We start from the raw sequence: 22051 nt of genomic DNA on the forward strand, positions 1-22051 counted from the left end.
AATTGTGCTGCGCAAAGTAAAAATGACAAGATGAAACCGGACTCAAGTCCATTGATATCAACACTGCTCGTTGGGATTCTCTCCCAACCAAAATCACCTCAGAATTTTAGGAACGATCAGAATCTGAATGAAACAATTGAGTCAGCGAAAAATAAAATAAAAAAAATCCATAGCCAACGCGAAAGATAGAACACATACCGAATCTCATAGCTCCCGGCGCGAGTCATGTAACGCACCCATTTGACAGAGCTATAGTTACTCTTCTCAAAGACCTTAAGATAACGCACCAGTAAACCAGAAGAGGTAAACATAAGCAAACTAAACGAAAGACTCAACGGCGGCCGACTCCAAGCCTTCTGATGCGTCATAGTCGTAAGCGTCGCCTCAGCATTAAGCACATACTCCGACTGCCCTGAGAAGCGCGCAATCTTCCAGACAATATTATTCTGCTCGGGTTCGTACTTGGCGCGACCCTGGCTCGTGCGCTCCGTAGTCTTGGCCGTATTAAGCGGCGTGGGGATGCGAATAACGACATTCGTAGCGAAGAGCTTGGAGCTATAATTCGCCTTGATAGCGACGCTATATTCGACCTTTGTGGTACCGATCTCGCGCACAATCGGATGCACCTTGAAGGGCAGATTGACGTTCTCGGTGGCGCGGTAGCGCATCAGCTCGAACTCGCCGTCCGGCGGCACGAAGGAGATGATGCGGTCTGCGTCAAACCGGCCCAGTTTCACGCACTGGTGGAACTGGCAGTCTTCCAGCGTGACGGAGCCTGCCGCGGCGCGCGTGGTCTTTGACGTGCTGAGTCCGTTGCCGCCGCCCGGGTTGTTCATGTTGCTGGAGGACTCGCCGGTGTCGAGGAGGAGACGGTCGTTTAGGCCGAATTTGCATTCGGGTGTGCCGGATAGATAGGCGCGCATGACGATCTGGCCGTTGACGTCGGCGCGGAGGACGGTGCCTGTTGCGGACATCAGGAGGTTGACGTCTTCGATTACGTCGACGAAGGCTTCGTTTTTGCGGTATTTTATGTCGGAGCGGCGCCAGGAGATCGCGCCTGTTGCTTGTTGGGTGATTCGGGAGGAGTCGGTTGGGGAGTTGGCGATGGCGGATTTGACGCCTTCGGTGGTAATGTACATTTTCAGGGTATCTGGATCGGTGTTCTGGGGGTATCCGAAGTCGAGGATTTCTGTATCAATTGTTAGGGTCTGCTTCTAGGCCATTGGTCCTTTTCCATGTCTCACCGTCGAGTAGTTCGTAAATCAGGACGAAGTTATTCTTCACTGCCTCCTCGTCGAGCTTCCCGAAATAGCTCTTGCCCAGCATGACCAGCCGGTAGAGGAACTCGAAAACCAGCGCGGCATTTGCATTGCTCTTGGTCACAGCTACCAAGTAAATGTTCTCATGCTTCACATGGCTAAAGGTCGTCGAGCCCAAGGTCAGGATCGGCGAGCGCACCTGGGGATTGGAGATGACTTGAATGCGGAAGATGTCGGCCAGGCGCGGACGACAATCGCTGCGGAAGGCACGAAAAATGAGGTTTTCGCCCTTTTGATTGAATATGAGGATCCCCGAGAGCATATTGTTGTGGGTGAGTCGAGTTGTTCCTGGGGATTGGAGTTGGAGAGCTGCGGAAACAGGGGTGGGGTTGGATCGACACCGCCTGAGGCATGAAAAGGGTCAACTTGAACTGCAATGGATTGTACTTTCAAATCTTGAAGTGGGCTATTTCACTCTATTGAAACTTTGGGTGAATGCCATACTCGCAGGGTAGCAGGGTAAATCTTAACAGGTTCCCGGCCTGACATTTTCAATCATTGCATCATCTATCATTCAAACTCGTCACAGTTTACAAGGGGAATCGTTTTGTTTGAGTGTTCGCACACTTGCCACTCAAGCTGTTGTCTTCGTTCTTCTTGGTGCATCATGGTTCTTTCGGGTCCTGTGGCCATCGAGCCGCATCCCCGCGTTCTTTGATTCTCTTGTGGAATGGTATCGGCAGATCGGATGGCCAGCTGTGGATTATCTCGCATTTTCCATTGGCCAGGCGATGCTTTGGTATATTACTTGGAGACGTACTAATGGCAGAACTCATTCTCTATCAGGGGAAAGGGAGCCCTTGTTGAATGAGCCTCAAGTTTCAATTATGCTATTTTACGATCCCTGGGGTTTTTTTGGCTTTCGTTTCTGCTGGAAAAAGATTCATAGCAATATTTATTTACATATGTATTCCCAGAGACATAACAATAATAGCGGTTTAATCTGCGAGAACTAGCTCTATCTCGCTGGAAGAGGGAACAAATATTTGAGGTCTGCCACCATTATTATCATCTGTAAAGTCCGACCTCGTACTTCGACCATATCCCCTGAAAGTCACGACAGTATCAGCATGGGTCCCAGCTTTAGTGCCCCAATCCCACCACTCAATCGTTGCGCCCTTGAATACAAATCGGAAGATCGCCCCAGTTCTGAGATGATCTGGGAACTCCCAGAGCTCATCATCCAAGGTGAATGACCCTTCCCAGCTTTCACCTGGATAGAGACATACGAAGCCTTCACTTTGAGCAACATGAATCTTAGAAGGTTGATCATTCACAAAACCGGGACAATAACCACTATATCTACAGGGAATCCACTGTTCGCTGCCACTCTGAACCCGTCGATCTAATTGATAATTCAATTCGTCATGGAAGACACTAGTGCAGAAAGTAAGAGGACCGGCAGTGGTAGAATTGATAGTATCGACACCGTGATATGTCACTTTGTATCGAAAATTCATGCTTATATCGCCGTTTTCTCGCTTCAGTTCTCTGGAGCCATTCTCGGTTTCAAGCGACACGCTAAGTATGGGCACGTTATGTCCAATAGAACCCTTGTTTCTGATTGGTGTCAGTATAGAATAATATATACTCCGGACTGAGAAAGCAACGTACTCCGAAATTTGGGATTGGGATCGCATAATGATCTGTAGGTCCAGCGTGTAGTGGCGCGGCCGGGAAAATGTAAGTGTTAATAATGGAGCACGGAAGATATGTCCAGACTCATGGGGCTAAGTTACATCTGGATGAACCTCGTACTCGTAAATGGTGAGACGAATGCCGTGATCCTTCTCTGGCACTACTTGGAATACACGAAAGCCCCGTTTCTTGGCACATACGCTAAGAGTGCCTAGATTTAATTCCAGGATTTTGACCGGACCTCGGGGTTCTGGTTCTCGTGTTCACACCTAACAAATCCCGTGAATTGTACTCCAGGCACCAACTTGACCAAGCCCGCTTGAGGGTTTGCTTTGAAAAGTCACAGATGAGATGCAGGTAGGATATAGGGGCTCAGAAATAGTTCACCAGAACTGGAGAAATCGCCAATAGCAATTGGAGCCGAGTTCTCAGACTATGTTGTATATACAACAAGGGTCTGTGGATCGGAAGAAAAGCCAAAGACTCTCTCCATGCCACGCTAGGCCTCTTGTCCAGTGAAGTCCGTGCAGAAGTGGGGCTCTCGAGCGCAACCTATCAACACTAGTCTTAGCATTGATCACACTATGTAGCAACTGAACAAGCGTGCGCCCCAGTCATTCGATGCACTATATTGGCATGTGCATGTGCCATAGTATCGGGTCCAATTCTGACGAACTTCCACGAGGTGATATCCTCGTAAGTGGTAATATAACTGGCATGTAATCGCAGAAGGCATGCGCCTAACCCATCCTCCAGAAAGCAAACATGATATGAGCGCTGATTAGGGTAGAAAATTTAGCACAGGTTGTAGAAAAGTCCAAGTGGGCGCATACAACATAATGAATACCAATAAACCTCGACCTTTCAAGAGGCAATACTCTATAGATGCGTCCTGACCATGACATCAACAATGCGTCCCAGCCGTGTGGCTCCCACATGGCCAGCTGCGGCATGCGCGACCATCGCCAACACAGAAGGATCAGAGGCCCCACCATGTTTCTGCATTGCCGTCCCCTTGGTTCACCACGGGTGGGTCAAGCAAAGCCAACCAATAAAAACGCCTGGGGCAACCGGCTTTGGAATCCGTAAGCGTCTTTTATGGAGTCTTACCCTTCACCTGGGCAAGGGCTGCCATGACATCGAATGCATGTGGAGTATCTTGCTACTCTAGCGTCAGCTGGTCTTATAGCCGAAGGGGGAAAAAACCGATGATTGAGCATTTATTTGTTGACATCTTCGCAGATCATTGCCCCCATAAGTTTGCTTTCGCTAAGCTGTCATATTCGTCAGGGGTAAATGCGGTCTAGCGTTATTTTTTGACGGTACCAGATCCGTTCGCCTCACGGCCTTCGAAAAGGGGTCGAGGCCTTTCGGGGATGCATAGCAGATATTGGAGGCTTGTGGTTCGTTCAGCGAGCATTGAACGGCGGGGTCCTCAGCGAAAGTACAGCCTTGGGGTGCATGAGCGCCGCGTGATGCAGAAGGCTAAAAGCACCAGAGACTACGGAGTAATATGAGTAAAGCAGCCACAAGTGGGCCCGTACTCAAGTGCGATTAGGACTTTCATTTTTCTTTCTCCGATTACCACACTTACATTTTGTGGCCTGTCAACATGTCGTTCAAGGCACTCTTGAGCGCTATACTGGGACTACTCGCTTTTCTTATCGCGAGGATATGGATGAGACGCAAAACACCTCTAGGGCCACTGCCCCCAGGCCCACAGCCTAAGCCAATCGTGGGTAACATCGCCGACCTGCCGCCTCCAGGTGTGCAAGATTGGATGCATTGGCTAAAGCACAAAGACCTATATGGTAGGCTCAAGAAGCTACGGTTGACTGTTGTCTTGCTTTTCTTGTTGCTAATATGAAAAGGCGCCTGTAGGGCCCATCAGTTCCGTTACGGTGATGGGACAGACGCTCGTAATCCTTAATGATACACGGACAGCGTCAGAGCTGTTACGCAAACGCGCCTCTCTGTACTCGTCACGACCGCATATGGTTTTCGCATCTGAAATGTAATTTCACAAATCCCTTTCCAATTTTAAGTCTAGAACAAATAGACTATTGGAGCTTATATTAACAGCTTAACAGGGTTGGTTGGGGCCATGCGTTATCTATGCAACCATACACCCAACGGTTCAAAGCATATCGGAAGCTTCTAAAACCATATTTTGGTTCAGAGCTGGCCATCTCACAGTATGCTCGGCTGCAAGAGGTGGAAACCGATCGCTTTCTGTGGCGTGTTTTGAAAGACCAAGGAAAACTCACGGAGCACATCCAGACGTCAGTGATTCCCCCAATACTCCCAGTGCCCCAAAAAAAGGATATAGATAATAACATGATTAAGCAGTGAGGCCGGAGCGGTTATTCTCAGGATAGCCTATGGCTATAGGGTTGAGCCGCACAACCAAGATCTACTGGTGAACCTTGCCAACGAGGCCCTTGAGCAATTCTCAATTGCTTCAACACCAGGTACTTGGCTTGTAGATTTGATACCGGCATGTAAGTTGCGCTTTACCATTTTCCCTCTTATCTGTTTACCATAAAAGCTGATTCCAATAGTGAAATACGTCCCTGCCTGGTTTCCGGGCGCTGGTTTCAAGCGAACCGCGCAGGAATATAGAAAGAACCTTGAGGATGTCGCGAAAAAGCCTTACGCACTTGTTCAGCAGCGGACAGAAGATGGAAAGTACGAGCCATCATTCCTCTCCGATATATTTAGGTTAAATGGGATTCCATCTTCTGGATCAGAGGAGGAACTGGTTGCTAGGTGGACAACAGCATCGCTTTATGGCGCGGGCGCCGACACTGTATGATACTCCCCTGCGTCCTTATAACTGATACTGCCGCTGACATGTAATAGACCGTGTCTTCAGTTGGGACGTTTTTCCTCGCCATGGCATTGAACCCGGATGTGCAACATAATGCACAGGATGAAATTGACCGGGTGATCGGCCCTGGTCAACTTCCCACGATAGCAGATCGTGATCGCATGCCTTATGTTAATGCAGTGGTAAAGGAGGTCTTCCGTTGGCACCCTGCACTGCCGATGGGGATCCCACATATGTCGACGACCGACGACATGTACGATGGATATTATATTCCCAAAGGTTCTATACTTATGCCGAATATTTGGTGAGTTGCCATGTGCGATGAATCGGCCTTCCATGGTCTCGTTTATAGGATCAATATTCTAACCTGCACAATAGGGGCATGATGCATGACCCCGCGCTGTACCACGATCCGATGGCCTTCAAGCCAGACCGTTTTCTGGAGATTGATGGCCGAGACCCAGAACTCGACCCGCACACCTTCGTATTCGGCTTTGGGCGTCGTGTCTGCCCAGGCCGGATTTTGGCAGACAACACAGTATGGCTCAGTGTTGCAAAGTCCCTGTCGGTGTTTAAAATCAGCAAACCCGTGGAAGACGGTGCTGAGGTGGATGTAAAACCAGAATTCCAGCCTGGGGTTATCAGCCATCCGGTGCAATTCAAGCTACAGATTACGCCCCGGAGTGCTGCGCATGAAAAGCTGATCCTATCGGTGGAGCAGGAACATCCCTGGGAGCAGGGCGATGGGTCCGAGTTGCAAAATATCCGATGTTAAAGATCGTACTACACTCGTGAAGTTTCAAGGATTTCACTGTGATAGCATGAGGCATCAGTTTCGCTATTCTAAAGCTAGCTGGGGTTTTGTGACCGAAGGAACACTGACTCAAGAAAGCTATTCTATAGGTTATACGGAAGCCTACCCCCGATTGCCGTCGTGTGGAATACTAGTATCCATGGATAATATAGTAATACTAATATTGTATAAAAAGAGAACCGATTTGAAACGTATGATATAAGAAAAGGTACCCAATCAATCCTCAGCGCCATTACGGGGAAGTAGATGAAATCAATTTCGCAAGTGCATGTATGCACAGGGGAAGTTGAGAATACGTAGAAGTGTAAATGGACGGACGATGAGGCTCCAGAGGCTCCCTCCAGAGGCTCTAAGCCGTATGTGGTTAGCGTGATAAGCGTGTTGATTTAGCAATGTGAGTATTGAAGAGAGAAAGAAAAGCCACGATGTAATTCTTTTCCAGAATGGTAGCAAGTCTATGAGAATGCAGTGTTACAGCCAGATATGGACACGAAGGCATAGTGAAGATGACAATAAGAAATCAGGGTAAAGTAGCCCCTAGGATCAAGAGGGATATGTAGACAAAGCTGACAGAAGAAATGTAAAAGAAAGATATTAGATCACAAAAAGATTAAAAGAACCTCCAAAGACGAAGGTATATAAGGAAAGATTGTCAAAAAAAAAATCTGCCGCGGGATGGATATCATGCAGAGGTCCCAGGAAGGGAACAAATCAGAAAGATGTAACAATCAGAAAGCAAAAGCAAAACGGCGTACTCCAGCCCGACAGACCCCATCAAGACCCAGCCCCAATACCAGTACTCGGCCTGGTATTAGGAGCCGAAGGTGCCTCACTGGGTACGATGCCAACCTTTGGATCGGGAATCTGGATATCAAGCGACATGTACGCCGTCCGTCTCAAGCTCCAGATATGAACACCATCCTTAGCACCGACCTCACGATTCCAATTCTCCAACCAGGCCTCAACATGCTGCAGCTGGCTTTTCGTCGCGGGACCATTGAGATCATCCCATACCCAACCAGTCAACAACCCCACCGCGCCATCGAACCAATTCCGAAAACTGAACGGATCAAACGCCTTGATAATACCATCATTGACGGTAGAAATCACCCGACGGAACTCCTGCTCCGACAACAATGGATCCAGAATCTCAGGATACAGATTCGAAAACGTCGGCGCCAAATCACCCTTAATCATCCAGTCGCGCCGGATGCGAATCACCCGCGTTGTCATATGCTCCCTCGACCCGACAGGCACATGGGGATTAACATGCGGGAAGCAAGGATGAGCCGGGCCCCAAGCAAGCTCCTCCGCAACATCCGCCTGCGGCTGACCGGTATGCGAGGGAACGGAGGCAATCTGAGACTGGGAGCGGAGGGAAGTCTGTGACTGGGCGTGGCGGGGGCGATCATTCTGACGAGTGCCGTTTTGCGTGAGGTGGACAGCTTCGGGAGGACGCAGGTTCTCCGTATCGCGCGCTGCGCTGCCCGCGAACGCGGCGGCCATTTCGTTGAATTCTTCGCTGCGGCGGTGTCGTCGCGGTAGGGCAATGCTAGTCCGGCCACTTTCTGTTTCCCCCTGGCTGCGCTCGACGAGTAGGCTGCTCGGGGATGGGGTTAGGCGGCTGCGGCGTCGCTCTGGGACGCTGAGGAGGGGATGGGCGTCGCGTGAGTGGCCGAAGCCTAGTGGGAGGCTTTCGTCGGATTGGTGCGGGCGGACGGTTATTGGGGTTATTCGTGGGACGTAGTTGACTGGGTTTGCGAGCCGGACTGCTGGTGGGCGGAGAAGCGACGGCGGGCCAGAGATCGGGACGCACTGTCGCCGCTGGGCGCGAACAAACGACGGAGTTGACTCCACGGGGGCGCGATTGGTTGATGGCCCCGTTAGGAATTGTTGTGGGTAACAGTGTGTTTCTTCCTCCCTTAGAGGTCTGGGGAATTTTAAGGACGCCGTTTTGAGGGGAGAAAGGAGATGGGGGAGAAAGCGGAGATGGGGAGATCGGCCAAGGAAAAAGTGCCCTATGTGGAGGACATGCAATAAACGAGTGTAAGAAATAGAATTAGAAAAGAATTAGGGGAAAAGAAAGACGTTGGATTTGAATTGGCGAAATTCGAGATGAAATCCTGATAAATCCTTATAGAAGCTTGCTTGGCGTATATAATCTCGACATTCTAAATATTCAACAGGAATAGGAAACTGGTGAAAAAGGACCTTACATCTTATATCAACAGAGACTCGAAAGGGATACATCCAATCCAATAATATATATGCGAGCCGTTTGCCCCCCAGTTTCACTGTGATTAATCCACCGTCCCTTGTTTCATCTCGGCTTTTATTGGGTATAGTATGCCTCTAGCAAACGCTAATAGACGTACTATTGCTTTATTGTACAATGACGAACTGCATTTCATTTCAGTCCAGGTCTCGGCTGTGCTCGGGATAGCCGTCTTACTTGCTGCATGGAGCTTGTGTAGGCACTGGGTAAAAGTATAAAAATATAAAAATATACATTATCAAATAGAGGTTATAGACATGGATGCAATAGATACTTCATAAAGTCGTGGGAAAGGCACATTCGCCATGGTATGTAATAACAACAAAAACACACAAAGCAAAGGGTATCGAGTAAAATCAATGGGCCATCCTTGGGCACTACAGCTTTCGATTCGCCGAAGCCTGCATCCGCCGCATTGCCTGACGGTGTAGATCCGTCATGTTGCCACGCTGCATGCCGTCTGCAATGGCATCGCCCAGCTGAATAGACGAGGCGTCGCGCATCTGCTGCACAGAGTTCCATGTACTGCGCCGCTGGTCGGGGGGACTGACCGGGCTGAGAGGCTGGGACTGGATGGCCAAAGGATCTCTTTTTTGGGTGATATCTTCGCGGACCGATTGTCGCCATGCTGCCATTCTTGATGCAGACCGGTTCAGCTCGGCGGGAGCTGGCTGGAAGTATCCAGGGAATTGGGCAGCCTCGAGGTTGTCCAGTGTTAATGCAGATGGGGACTGCACAGTCTGGCGTTGTAGCAGTGCACGCCGCTTGGAAAGTGGAATGTCGTCGTCGTTGGGTTGGGCTTGTTCATGTTCTGTGTCCGTTTCTTCGGGGATGGAGAGCGGTGGTGAAATTGGGGAGACGAGGTGCGCCATTTCAGGTAGGGATTGGCGGGATATGTTCCGTGCGGCCCAGGGATCGAAGCGGTCTGATGTCGACGACATGCGGTTTCGGACCATGTTCTGGCGGACTGCGAGGAGAGGAGGTGGTCCGTTCCAGCGTGGTGATGGCACTGTTTCTTTGGGCTCGTTGGGAGTAGTGATTGTCAACAGGGGAGTCGACGTGCTGCGCATCGATGGCAACCCCGGTTCCTGAGTTGGAAGAGGGCCAGAAGATGACCGAAGCATGTTGACTGAAACTGTCGAGTTGTTCCGGCTTAAAGTTGGATTCGCATTGGTGAGACCTTGGGTGCCTGTCCGCGTCTTGGATCGGGGAATATCCGGCGAGGGCAACGGTGAGACGTAGGCAGATTCTTGATTTTCCGTATCATCAAATTCAGATCTGTTCACGATTGGTGGTGGTTGTGCGGTAAGAGGCGTCTGGAGAAGACTGCCTACATCAACAAATGCTGCAGTCTCGCGAACTTCTTCTGAGTCTTCTGCCTCCGGTTCGGGTTCGAACTCAATTGGCTCCATCTCAGGAGTGTCAGCATCTGCGAGATGCTTGGCCCATTCGTTTGTGCGGTACGAGTGAATCACTCGTGATGTTTGCTCAGGTATGCATTTCACGGTTGATGCATCCAGTTTCCTGAGCACTTTGATCTCTGGCTCAACCTTGGGCTCGGGCAAAGATACAACTTTCGATTCAGGGATAGACTCGGATTTAACGGTTTTAGTAGTAGGAGGTAGATCTTCATTGGCCTCGTTCACCTTTCCCCCTTCAGTATCGTTCAAAGGTGACGGCTGCAATGTAGCTGTGGACTTGACTTCCTCTCCTTGAACATCTGTTGCGGGGGTTTCCGGTGATTGGGGCTTCTCTGACACTTCGGAAATGCCAGAATTCTCAAACGGACTGTCGGCAATAACAGTGCTCTCGACGGGAGACACCTGTTGAATAGGCTGACTGACAGTGGTTTCTTCGGTGATCACTTTCTCGGTCTCTGTTTGCGCTGTGGCCGTATCCACACGGAGTCCAGCATTTTGGACGTCTGGTGAACCAACATTTGACTTAACCTCCGCATCCGCAGAGTCCTTCTCTGGAGCTAGCTCGGCCTTAATTTCTTTTTGCGTTTGCCCATGGTCGTGGACCTCCGCATCCGAGATAACACTCGGACAACCAACGCTCACCTCATGGAGATCATCCACAACTCCCCGTACAGAAGAACTGGCATCATCATGAGCCACCAGATTCTCCTGAGACTGTGAAACTATCACCACGCCGTTGCTGTTCCGCCAAGAGAGCCGGTTCAACATTTCTCTGCCAGAAAACCGTTTGGAGCGCGGCGTACCAACCTCCGAGCCGATTTCAGCACCGTGCTCAGAGGAGTCATCATTGCCCTCACCAAGGACATGAGTAATAACAGGTGTAATAGGTCTCGGGGTCTTTCCTTCACATTGACGCTCCTTCTCGGCGCCCTTTTCCTCATCTGCATCCCGTGACTGACCCTGCTGGGATGAATCCTCCTCCGGCACAGCCTCGAGTTCACGAGCATCGTTTTCACCCTGACGGTTCTTTTCGCTGCCAGAAGCATCTGGGCTCGGAATTTCCTTCAGCTCGATATCACCCTCCTTGCCGTTCTCAGATGACTCGAACCCATCCGACCCCCGTCGGGAGTCACCGACAGCAGTCTCCGAAACCGAGACAGTCTTGCTATCAGGCTTTCCGTTTCCGTTTCCGTAAATGAGTTCCCATTCAGCGCGCTCTTGGATGTTCTTCTCCTCGAGGCGGCGACCGACTTCGGCATCTTCTTCTTCGATCTTTCGGGTGCGTTCCCGGCGGGCATTTTCTTCCTTGGCTCTGCGCTCCTTGATGAGATTCCAGAGTCTGACCTGGGAGATCACCCCGAGAACAGCAATAATAATAGTCGCGGCTAGCTCAACACGAATACCGCGTGTAACGGGATAGGTGTCCGTTCGAAGGGGGAAGGCGTTTTGGTTCAATCCTAGGTTCGTCAACAACTAGGAGCAGTATGGAACCCAAAAGAAAAAGTTAGACTTACCCCAAATATATAACCAGAACTCTTTCAGGCCAGCTCTGCTGTAGCAATCGATCCCAAGAACCAGGGCAGTTGCACCGGCGAACGACGTGCATCCGATCAGCCCGTAGGGCCGTGTATAGTGGCTGAATGATAGGGAGTACAATCCCACAGTAAAGGCAATGATCATGCCGGCCTTGGGCCCGCCCTCGGTTAGAAGACCGCCGGATTTCAAGGAAAGGAGCCACATGCTCAGACAGAAACCGCCCAGAAGGCAGCCCAGTCCCTCGCAGATTTCTCTGAAGACGAGCGATAGGCCGCCGAACACAGCGCCGGTGAAGAAGGCGGCGACGAGATAGCCACCCTGCACGGCGTTGCTGACCGGTGGGCTCATTACATAGATAATGAGGACCTGTATGGGGATTGGTTAGTTCCGTTCTTTACTACTTTCCAGGTATAGAACTCACGGTAACTCCCAGAGCGCTAAGGAATGCAGTCGAGAGGAAGATTTGGACCCTTTTCTTTTGTTAGCAAAAGATATTAGCATCCAAGAGTCGAAGATTGAATACCATTGTTTGCGGACACCAATGAAAGTCAGAACAGCCCCCAGTGCTATTAATATAAATCCCCCAACACCCCATGCCGGCGTGATTGTCGGTTTGATTGGCAGGCCGCCAGAGTAGGTTGGTCTAGAGGAATTTGCGGTTTGCTGCTGAGAAGAGGGAGTTGTTCCATCGAGCGAGGGAACAGTCGAGGTAGCAGAAGCAGCAGAAGTCGTCGTCGTAGCATTGGTTGTGGCATTGGTTGTAGCAGCGGTCGAGCTGGTAGTCGAGGCAGTAGCATCTGTCGCTGTAGCTTCGGTAGCTGTAGATGCATCGGTAGCTGTTTTTGATGCATCTGTTTGACTTGCGGTTGTAGCCTCGGTAGCATTCTCCGTTGTAGGATCCGTTTCATTTTCCTGTCTAGCTTCAAGGTTGGCGCCTCCAATATCGCGTCGTGTCGGGCTTGAAGTCGGCGCTGCCAATGTCCCCAGTAGGAACAGGGACACTATTAAGGTGAACAGCAAAGACCACCGCATCTTGACTTAAGCGAAATCCAATTGATTCTCCGTAGAGAAACGTCCTTGGTTATGGTAAGACCAGCACGTCTTTCACATATCCCTGTTAGTCATACGGTTCGCGCGCGAAATCAATATAGACGGAGGGAATACACGAATATTAATAATTAATAGAAAAAGAAAAGAATTAATTGACGTGGCGCCAGGGACACATTATAGGGTAAGGGGAGAAAAGACAGCAACGACTAGCCCTAAGCCTACTCCGTACATATAAACGAAAACACGTACAACAAAAGAGAGAAAAGAACCACATTTTGAGTTTATTAGCACGAAAGATGGACGCAGCGAGGAATCTAAGAGGACAATAAAATATTTAAAAACGCGATTGTACCTGAACTATCTACTTTTGTCCCCACCGATCGAGGAAATTGCCGATCGAGCCAGCAATCATCTTCGATCAACTGGGACCAGCACCGACACGGACCAAAGAGAAGAGAGAGAAGATCTCCCCATCTCCATATTGTGGCTGAATTATCTTTTTGTCATTAACCATGGCTCTGTTGGATGATTTGTTTTTTTTTTTTTTTTTTTTTTTTTTCGTGTTCTCTTCTTTAAGCCGTTGAACAACGCATTGCATATGCAAGTGAGCTGTCATTTCATCCCTGTTAGATGGTAACTACACACCGTCCTTGATATTCATCTCCACAGATTGCGGTGAAAGAAAAATAGCAGACTCAGTTCTCACGGGTGGCGCCGCGCTTTGACTATCATAGGCGATCTATCGATTCTACAAATTTGGCGAAGATTTTGACGAATTTAACTTCGACCTTTTGACTTGACCAATCTCACCATTGTCATGCAGATACCTGCAGGTCCAGGCCGTCTTCGTCATGTTAGCCCATTGTTGACTCGCAAACGCCCCCTCCGCAGCGACGTGGTTGGGCCGCTAATTGACAATGCAAGGAGTACATCTGAGACAACAGTTATCTTAATTTATCTTCGGTCCGGTTCACTCAATCAGCGATATTGCGGCATCTCCACTGGGATCTGACCCCTAGCCGATCTGCCTATCGGCTGCCATTTCCAGTTTGGTGTGCCTGGCCTTGTACACATTGTACAATTGTGCACTTGGACGGAGTACTTCGTACTCGGTACTCCGTACAATCTTTGCGGGACTGTCGGATGTGATGGATTGTGATATGATTTGTTGTAGGCTGAAAAGAATATAGCCTGGTGTGTTCGTGTTGGCGTTCACATGGCGTACGACTTCAAAATAATAGAGTGAGGCTCGTCATTTGATTTGCATTACTTTACTTTTTCGGTCCTTGCTTTTTATTTCGACTCGGAACGGGAGACGCTGGATTTATAATTCCGACGCCTATAGCTGTCTGCTCCCGTACGGAGTAGATATGCACCTATGGAGTACGGAGTATGGAGTATATATTGTATGGACAGGAAAGTGTCTGCGAGGGTGATCCTAGCAGGCCCCTTTTACGGGGTCAGCCCAGAATCACTCCAGGGCTGACGAGGCCGTATCATGGATCACGTGTACGATGACTAATTTATGGGATGCGAGCCTGGAGATCCACCTGAACAGGGCTTCCGGACATTGCGCATCAATCAGAATAACGAAACTTCCTCTCTAGGATTACACCTACATATGTAGGCATCGGCCGCAATAATCGACAGGAAGAAAGAAGGTAATGCTGCAAGCATAAACGGAGGCCGACCTCATTTCAAGTTAAACGGAGTACATATTTCAAGGCCTTCCAACGTCATAAGTGATTGCCTGCAGCACAAGTCGGGCAAGACTGACAATGACATCTTATGATTGGGGGCACTTACAAAATCAAGGAAAGCTTGGAGTTCCAATGGAGAACCAGAGTGGAATGACTGGTTTGAAGGTGGGTTTCTAATGAGGTGATGGTCAATACTACGCTTCCCAATAAGGAGCATGGTGTGAAAGAGCAAGAGGGCTGCCAACAACATATCCAGTGGGTTTACTGTATTATCTGTGGCGTGGAAACGTGAAATGCTCTTGTTATAGCTAAAGCTATAGCTATCGGGTATGAGCTTATGAGCTCGAAAATGACTACGGAGCACTCTGTACCAACTCCATTCCCAAGGAGGTCTCAATTTCATCCAAATCCTTGACTCAACCCATAATAGAGCCACAGTCACAGTTACAGTAATAGCCAGCCTAAATAAATCCATACCCCAGGTGGATGTAGTGTCTATGTCATATCACATCCGAAAGCGGTAACCCCCTAGATCACGTGTCGTTATCGACATCAACACGCCAAAACAAATCCCGATGAACCCATCCTTGCTATACTTTATAATCTAATAATTCAACATCCTCCATCCAACCATGTCTGCCTTTTTCTCCTCTCTGCGCCCTGCCCTGCGCATGACCAATGCCCCCCAGGCCGCCCGCGCCTTCAGCTCCTCGCCCGCCCACTCCATCGCCCGCTTGACCCTCACGGGCCGCCTCGGCGCAGAGCCCGAGCTCCATGCCACCTCCTCCGGCCAGGAGATCGTCAAGTACAACATCGCCACATCCCACGGCCCCCGCGATAACCGCCAGACGAGCTGGTGGCGCATCACGAACTTCGTCCCCGAGGGCTCCCAGCGCGATTTCGTCCTTGGCTTGCAGAAGGGGTAAGTCGCTGCCCTTGATATATTTCTGGCTTGTATGCGACACAGTACTGCATGTTTGAATGGCGTCTTGTCCGCGAGTGTTTTGTTGCTATATCGTGCCGATTGGGTCCGGCACGTCCGCGCGGTCTATGCGGATCGAGAGCGAGAGCTTGCGCTCGCGCTTGAAGTCTGCAATGGGATCGTGTGGGCATGTTTGGACTTAGGCCATGTGATTTGGCGATGAAGCGAGGCGCCTTCGGATGAGACATGACTCTGTCATGTTCGTCCTTGAGCAGTAGGGGGTGGGGTTATGGGATTACCCTACAATTGCCTTGCTCAGTTGCCTCTGCCCATTTGCATCAATGCAGTAACTTGAACCTGGGATTAATGCAGATAAGCTAACTTTGTCCACATAGAACCCTCCTGTACGTCGAGGGCGATGCCAAAATGGCCACCTGGGAAGATTCCGAGGGCCAGACCCGGTCCTCTCTAAACGTTGTGCAGCGTATGTCGATTCCCGTTTTCTCAGTTTGCTTTCACTCTGCGGAAACAAGAGGGGGAAACAAAACCAAAATTCAATCTAACACTCCTCTAGGCACTCTCGAGGTCCTTAAGCGACCCGATAACGGCGGCCACTCTGACGAGTCTCACTAAATTGTTTGATTAAGGCTCTGTATCAACCTGAATTTGTTGCTTTCATTTTGGGGCTGTGTTGAGTGAATCCTCCTTCGCGGTGTGATAATATTGTACGATTATACCCTGAATACACTTCGTTTTGTAGTCGAGATCTTGGTAGCATGTGTAGTACGCGTACACTCTAAGTATGCTAAAGCTCGATTCCTGGCTCAAACACTGGCTTTTCTGAATTCTACCTGTGACTTTTATGAATGTCGTTTATCCCGCCATCGTTTAGCCTCCCTCTCACCTCCTCCCAGGCCGGCATATGCATATGCATCGTCAAGCACAACGAGCGAACATTGTAGAAGTAATGCTCGAACAGACCAAATAAGGCCCGGTAAGCCTTTTCCCAAGCCGCTGACTGCATTTCGTCTGATTTGTACCAGAAATCAAAAGAGACGTCCATAGATGTGATAAGAGAGGAGCAGACAGGCGATATGCCCGCGTGTGGGTGGATGGGACGAGTGCATGGCAGAAGCTGGGTGTATGGAACATACAGTCCAAGCAGAAACAGATTCAAACAAATTCATTCATTTCCATTTTGCCGAGCCTCCCTATTATGTGTTATGGTACTTAGTATTACTACTTTCGTGTACAGCAGAACCCCACGACCCCAGACTAACGTAAAGGCAAGATTAGAAGAACCGTAATAAGCCACTGCAATCCTCGGAACAATCCGAAGAACGAACAAGCCCACTAGACCTGAGCCCTAACCTCACTCTGCTGGCTAATAACCTGCCGCACATGAATGAAATCTCTATTTTGCTCCGGTGAAGTCGGCCCACTGGACAAGTCCCGACTATCACGGCGACTAGCCCAAGCATTTGTGCAGACAGTCTGCGAGGTACCGCCGGGGAGATCATCCAGCAGTGTCCCATCGACATCCTGACGTGTCTGACGTCTGTTAAAGAGCGACCAGGGCAAGTTACTCCATCGAGACTTCTTGGTCGACTTTCCGTCGCTGTGACGGGATAAGGTGGAAGAGGTGCCCTTTTCAAGATCGTTGTATGTAGCACGCGCCGACACAAAAGTGGCGATGGATTCCTTCTGGCGCGAGAACAACAATTTGGCACGGGAGCTGATGCTGCCGACGAGGGTGGTTGCTGTTGAGGCGTGCGCCGGGGAATGCGCGGTGCTGTGTGTCTCTGTTGGGGGCTGGATGCTCGGGAAGCAGTAGCCCAGTCCGAGATACCAGAAGACTGTGCGGTACATGCGGGTTGCGTCGCGGCCAAAGCCGAAGAAGATGAAGATCATGAAGCCTGATGCGACGGGGGTCCAGCGGTCGAAGAAGACGGTGCCGTCGATGGGGACTTTGGCGATGGTATTCCATTCTCCGTTGTGGATTTTGCTCCAGGAGTAGGGATGCCAGGGGAGGGAGAGCATTATGTCGGCGTAGACGACATAGCCTTGGAGTGGGAGGATACAGACGAGCATTGATAGGGCGAGGAAGAAGAGGCGGAGGAAGCGGGATTTGCTGAGATTGCTGCTAGAAGCGCGGAGGATGTTTGCGAAGTCGTTTCTGTACTTGTGTACGCGGATGAGGACCAGGCCTGGAACTTTTAGTCAGTTGGTGTGCTTTTCGTATCTTTTTTTATGGAGGAAGTTGGGAGTATACTTACAGCAATAGTATGCTGCAATGAGGCAGATGATCGGCGGCCAGATCCATGCAAAGACGAGACTGACCCAGCTCTCGTCGAAGTTGTTCACACATCCCGAGATGGCAAATAGCAGGTATCGACTCTTCTGCCAGACGATATGCGTGATCATTGCAATGACTGGAACAGCCACGCAGAACAGAATCTCCATGAACTGATTGCGCCAGCGTTGACCTTTGCTCGGGACTAATGTGGCCCGGTCTGTGTCCAGTACAATTGCAAGGCTTCGGAAGATGCATGCCAGACTTCCTGGAATGCCCACATAGCCGGCAGCCATAAACTTGACCTCGATATCACAGAGGCCAGCCCCATCCCACCACGACGCCACGTTGTCCGTGGGCCATATAAGGGCGTTGGTGATGTTGAACAAGTTGAGGAGGATTGACCAAAAGATCAGACTGGTAGCAGGGAAGTTGCGGTTCTTTCCATGCAGAATTAATGGTGGAATGGCGAGAGCAATAGAGAAAGAAGACAGGATTGGCAGAGCCACGGCCTGAGGGTGTCTTTGGTGAATATCCATGACGGCAGATGTAAAACAGAGATTAAAACGAGTATCTCGGTAATCTGCGTCTCTAATTCTTCAGTGAACTGCTCAAGTAAACGAAGAGATAGGATGAAAGAAAGAAGGATGGGATAAAACCATCCTCCCTCGCTGAAGGATGTATACCCGGCCAGGGGATACGATTGAGGGACGATGTCTTATTGAAATCTGAATAGTGAGAATCAGGAGGTTGATTCACAGCTCAAGACATCATGCCTTGAGTGAAGTCGGGTGCTATTCACGAAGAATGTATGGGCCGCAGAGACAAAACCCGCCGGGGACATCAGGCCTTGACATGTTTTGCGGCAGACAGAGAAACCTATCCATTGGATTAGCATTGAATTAGACTCAACGACTTGCAATAAAGAAAATAAAGAAGATGAAAGAAGATGAATAAAGAAATACGAAGCACATAGGTGTGGAGTGTAGGTTGAGCGAATCGTGTGAGGCAAACCAGTCCGCATTTGGGTGTCAATAGACCCGAGGAGGCGGGGACCTTATTCATTTGCATCCGCCTCATATTTTCGATGGAATGAATGAGTTTATTATTGATCTAGACTTTCTAGTCTATTGAGGATCAGATTGATCAGATTGACTAGTTCTCGGAGGTGTGTGAGTGGGAGAGAGTTGATGCAGTTGATAAGTTTGGAGAGGATATCCCTCAACATTCCAGTCTACACACACTATCCATGGATACATACCTCAGGTAGTCATCTAACCTACCTAGGTAATTAGGAAGAGTCACTCCTAGCAGTCAGGTTTTAATACGAGTGCCATTTTCTATAGTATTCCTCCCTAGCAAACTGCTCTGATACCCTAGTTTTTAAATAACCCTTTATTTAGTAACTATATAACATCCTCATCCGGTACACCATCAATCTCTTCTCGGAGTTTGAGGAGTTTGTCCGGGTTCTTGAGTAGCAGGAACATTGAATTGTTGATTGCGATTGCCGTGGAGACGGACCTGGCGTTCACTGTCAAGGATGATTAGCCTGCTATTCTGTACCTAGGTATAGCTGGTCTACGAGAGTCGTGTGCTACTTACATATAATAGAAATTTCGACGACAATCTCTCCGGATGGAAGATGGTTGGCCATCCTCTTTCGATTCCATTAAAGCCTGGAAGATGTCTCCAGTTTCTCACCACTCTGTTATCTTTTGAGGCGTTGGCGGGCTTGATGAACGACAATGCCGTCAGATTCATTGCCTTTATCTAATAGCTTGCCATAGCTAGTCGACAGGCGACGACTCCGCTTGCAAAATGACTAGTACCATCTGTAGGACCAAACAAGTACTGGGATAGCTCTTAATTGACCATAAAGACAGTCGCGATAACTGGCTAACATTCGAGATAGCTAGCGCCATCAATAGATTCAGAGACAGTGATATCATCCGCTTAGTCCAGAAATCCTAAAGGAGCATTCAGTCCAATATCAGTAATGGCGTCCATTGTAAAGAAATTGCTCGATGCCCGCCAATCGACCACATTGGCATCTGCTGGAGTCATGTCTAACGGTACACACGGCTTATCAAGTTGTCGAACGAGTCTGATAATTTCGTCTGCAACCTTGGAGGTTTTTGATCGCATGGGCACTTGAACGACTTTCTAGGCAGTAAGCTTAATGTAGATCTGGAACGACGGGACCCGAAACTCAAGGCTACAGTCTAATCCTCACTGGCCCCACTCTCTCGAGTACTTCATATCACCAAATATTCAATCCAGCTTAGTAGACGAGGAGAGAAAGATATGAAATATGTGATAATATTATTCGAGAACTGTGAGATATAGAAATATAGAATATAGTTGAAGTGTATAGATGTGTTATATAGAGTGGACAATTACCAGTTTGGGATCTGCGAACCATGGAACCGGTTCTTATTGCATCATCCTCGGCAAAGGTTCCAAGGTTACCCCATACTCTCTGCACGGGGTAGCAATAGAGACAGACAACACATTCCTTTCCCAACCTTCATCAACATGGATGATTCACCTTCCTTGAAACCACGTCGTGCCTATACCTTCGACAGTCAACGACGGAACTCCACTCTCTCCGACTCGATCTCAGAGGCCCGCAACTCGATCCGCTCATCGACCGACGACTTGTTTCTACCTCGCGTAGCAAAAGACCATGCCACACTCTCAACTGAAGAAGAAGAATCGCATTGGCATTCTGCCCCGCTCGGGCTGGCCCTGCTGCCTGCAATTGCCGGAATTTTCTTCCATGAAGGTAGTTCCTTCGTCACCGACGTCACATTACTAGTCTTGGCTGCTATATTCCTCAACTGGTCTGTCCGGTTGCCTTGGTATGTCCCCCTATATCCCCCGATAACCCCCAATGATCTCCCAAAATAAAAGTACCAATATTAACTGCACAAAGGGACTGGTACCGCTCAGCCCAGGCCATCCAACGAGAAGAAAGTGGATTCCCAGCGCCCGACAATCCCCAATTCGACCCAGACGACCAAGAACCCCAAAACAAAGAAGCAGCAACAGCCATCTCCGAACTCCACATCCACGAACTCACCGCTCTAGCCGCCTGCTTCATATTCCCCATAATCGGCACCTGTCTCCTCCACGGCATCCGCTCCAGCCTCTCCCGACCCTCAGAGGGCCTAGTATCAAACTACAACCTAACAATCTTCCTCCTAGCCTCCGAAGTCCGCCCAATCGCCCACATCCTAAGACTAATCCAAAGACGCACCCTCCACCTCCAACGCATCGCATCATCCTCAACAGACCCAATACCCCCAACAACCCTACAAGACCTAACAAAACGCCTCGAAGAACTCGAAACCCACGTCGCAGAAACAGCAACCGCCCGTCTCGCCACCCAAACAGATAAAGACCCCCTCCTCTCCCCAAAAGAACAAGACCAGACATCCCCATCCCTAGTCGTCAGTGCAGCCCTCGAAACCCGCAAAACTATCCAGCCCGATATCGAAGCCCTGAACCGCGCAGTCCGGCGCTACGAGAAACGATCCGCCCTCTTCTCTCTGCAGACTGATCAGCGTTTCGTGCGTCTTGAGACGCAGGCCGGTGACGCCATTGCGCTCGCTGCTGCTGCGAAGCGGGCGGCTGAGTCCCGGCGTCCGAATTACGCGCTAGTCCTGCTGGACTGGGCTTGCGCGTGCATAGTTGTCCCTGCTCAGATTGCGCTGTCGCTTGTTAGTTTGCCTGGGCGTGCGGTCTCGGGTTGTTGGGATGCTGCGAGGCGTATGCTGATGGGGCGAAAGGTTGCGCCGCAGCAGAGGTCAAAGTCTAGGTCTGGGTTGAAGGGGAAGGCTGGCGCTGGCGCTGGCGCTGGAGCTGGAGCTGCGGGGGCTGGGTCATCGGGTGGGTATCGGCAGGGTGGTGGGCTGGTCTCGCAGCGGCGGTCTGGGGTCAGGGATGGGGATGGTATGGGATGAGGACCTATATGGACCATTTTTTCGATTTTATTGCCGACTGAAGATATGTAGTGGCCTATAAGCTGTTTGAAATGGGCGTCGGGTGATGACCGCAGGATCGGTCCACGAGTATATTGGCGTTTATGTATGGACTTAAGTACTTCTGTAACGTGATCTATCATGTTTTAAGATGGGAATACTGAGTTTAGTTCAAATATGAGGTTGTTTTAGCCTGTATCATTAATCCTCATAGGCAAGAAAAACGTGAGAATATGGCACTTGTACAGCATTATACATATCGAGACA

The 22051-nt window shown here is 49.7% G+C and overlaps 8 protein-coding genes across 8 annotated transcripts; 4 read left to right on the forward strand and 4 right to left on the reverse strand.

Annotated features, from left to right (window-relative positions):
* Positions 1-116: 116 nt before the first annotated feature.
* Positions 117-1581, reverse strand: N7525_004810 (AP-2 complex subunit mu; the record flags this gene model as incomplete). Its single annotated transcript, XM_061213179.1, has 3 exons — positions 117-123; positions 199-1189; positions 1245-1581. The coding sequence occupies 3 exons, from the start codon at positions 1579-1581 to the stop codon at positions 117-119; spliced, it is 1335 nt and encodes a 444-aa protein (XP_061070200.1).
* Positions 1582-3867: 2286 nt separating this feature from the next.
* N7525_004811 (uncharacterized protein) lies at positions 3868-4128 on the forward strand (the record flags this gene model as incomplete). The annotated part of the gene is made up of 1 exon (XM_061213180.1): positions 3868-4128. The coding sequence occupies one exon, from the start codon at positions 3868-3870 to the stop codon at positions 4126-4128; it is 261 nt and encodes an 86-aa protein (XP_061070201.1).
* A 441-nt stretch (positions 4129-4569) lies between these two features.
* On the forward strand, positions 4570-6562 carry N7525_004812 (cytochrome P450; the record flags this gene model as incomplete). Its single annotated transcript, XM_002565439.2, has 7 exons — positions 4570-4768; positions 4839-4971; positions 5048-5239; positions 5307-5458; positions 5519-5766; positions 5820-6091; positions 6166-6562. The coding sequence occupies 7 exons, from the start codon at positions 4570-4572 to the stop codon at positions 6560-6562; spliced, it is 1593 nt and encodes a 530-aa protein (XP_002565485.1).
* Positions 6563-7375: 813 nt separating this feature from the next.
* On the reverse strand, positions 7376-12865 carry N7525_004813 (uncharacterized protein; the record flags this gene model as incomplete). The annotated part of the gene is made up of 5 exons (XM_061213181.1): positions 7376-8531; positions 9258-11754; positions 11812-12199; positions 12255-12303; positions 12357-12865. 5 exons carry the CDS (start codon positions 12863-12865, stop codon positions 7376-7378), a joined length of 4599 nt encoding a protein of 1532 aa, XP_061070202.1.
* Positions 12866-15215: 2350 nt separating this feature from the next.
* Positions 15216-16138, forward strand: N7525_004814 (single-stranded DNA-binding protein; the record flags this gene model as incomplete). The annotated part of the gene is made up of 3 exons (XM_002565436.2): positions 15216-15505; positions 15901-15989; positions 16080-16138. The coding sequence occupies 3 exons, from the start codon at positions 15216-15218 to the stop codon at positions 16136-16138; spliced, it is 438 nt and encodes a 145-aa protein (XP_002565482.1).
* A 720-nt stretch (positions 16139-16858) lies between these two features.
* N7525_004815 (pheromone receptor) lies at positions 16859-18337 on the reverse strand (the record flags this gene model as incomplete). Its single annotated transcript, XM_002565435.1, has 2 exons — positions 16859-17712; positions 17782-18337. 2 exons carry the CDS (start codon positions 18335-18337, stop codon positions 16859-16861), a joined length of 1410 nt encoding a protein of 469 aa, XP_002565481.1.
* Positions 18338-19204: 867 nt separating this feature from the next.
* N7525_004816 (uncharacterized protein) lies at positions 19205-19455 on the reverse strand (the record flags this gene model as incomplete). The annotated part of the gene is made up of 2 exons (XM_061213182.1): positions 19205-19332; positions 19404-19455. The coding sequence occupies 2 exons, from the start codon at positions 19453-19455 to the stop codon at positions 19205-19207; spliced, it is 180 nt and encodes a 59-aa protein (XP_061070203.1).
* An 881-nt stretch (positions 19456-20336) lies between these two features.
* N7525_004817 (uncharacterized protein) lies at positions 20337-21766 on the forward strand (the record flags this gene model as incomplete). The annotated part of the gene is made up of 2 exons (XM_002565434.1): positions 20337-20662; positions 20737-21766. The coding sequence occupies 2 exons, from the start codon at positions 20337-20339 to the stop codon at positions 21764-21766; spliced, it is 1356 nt and encodes a 451-aa protein (XP_002565480.1).
* Positions 21767-22051: the final 285 nt, after the last annotated feature.

This window comes from Penicillium rubens (genome assembly GCF_028828025.1).
Source record: "Penicillium rubens strain IBT 27055 chromosome Unknown utg000002l_segment0_segment0, whole genome shotgun sequence".
NCBI lineage: Eukaryota > Fungi > Ascomycota > Eurotiomycetes > Eurotiales > Aspergillaceae > Penicillium > Penicillium rubens.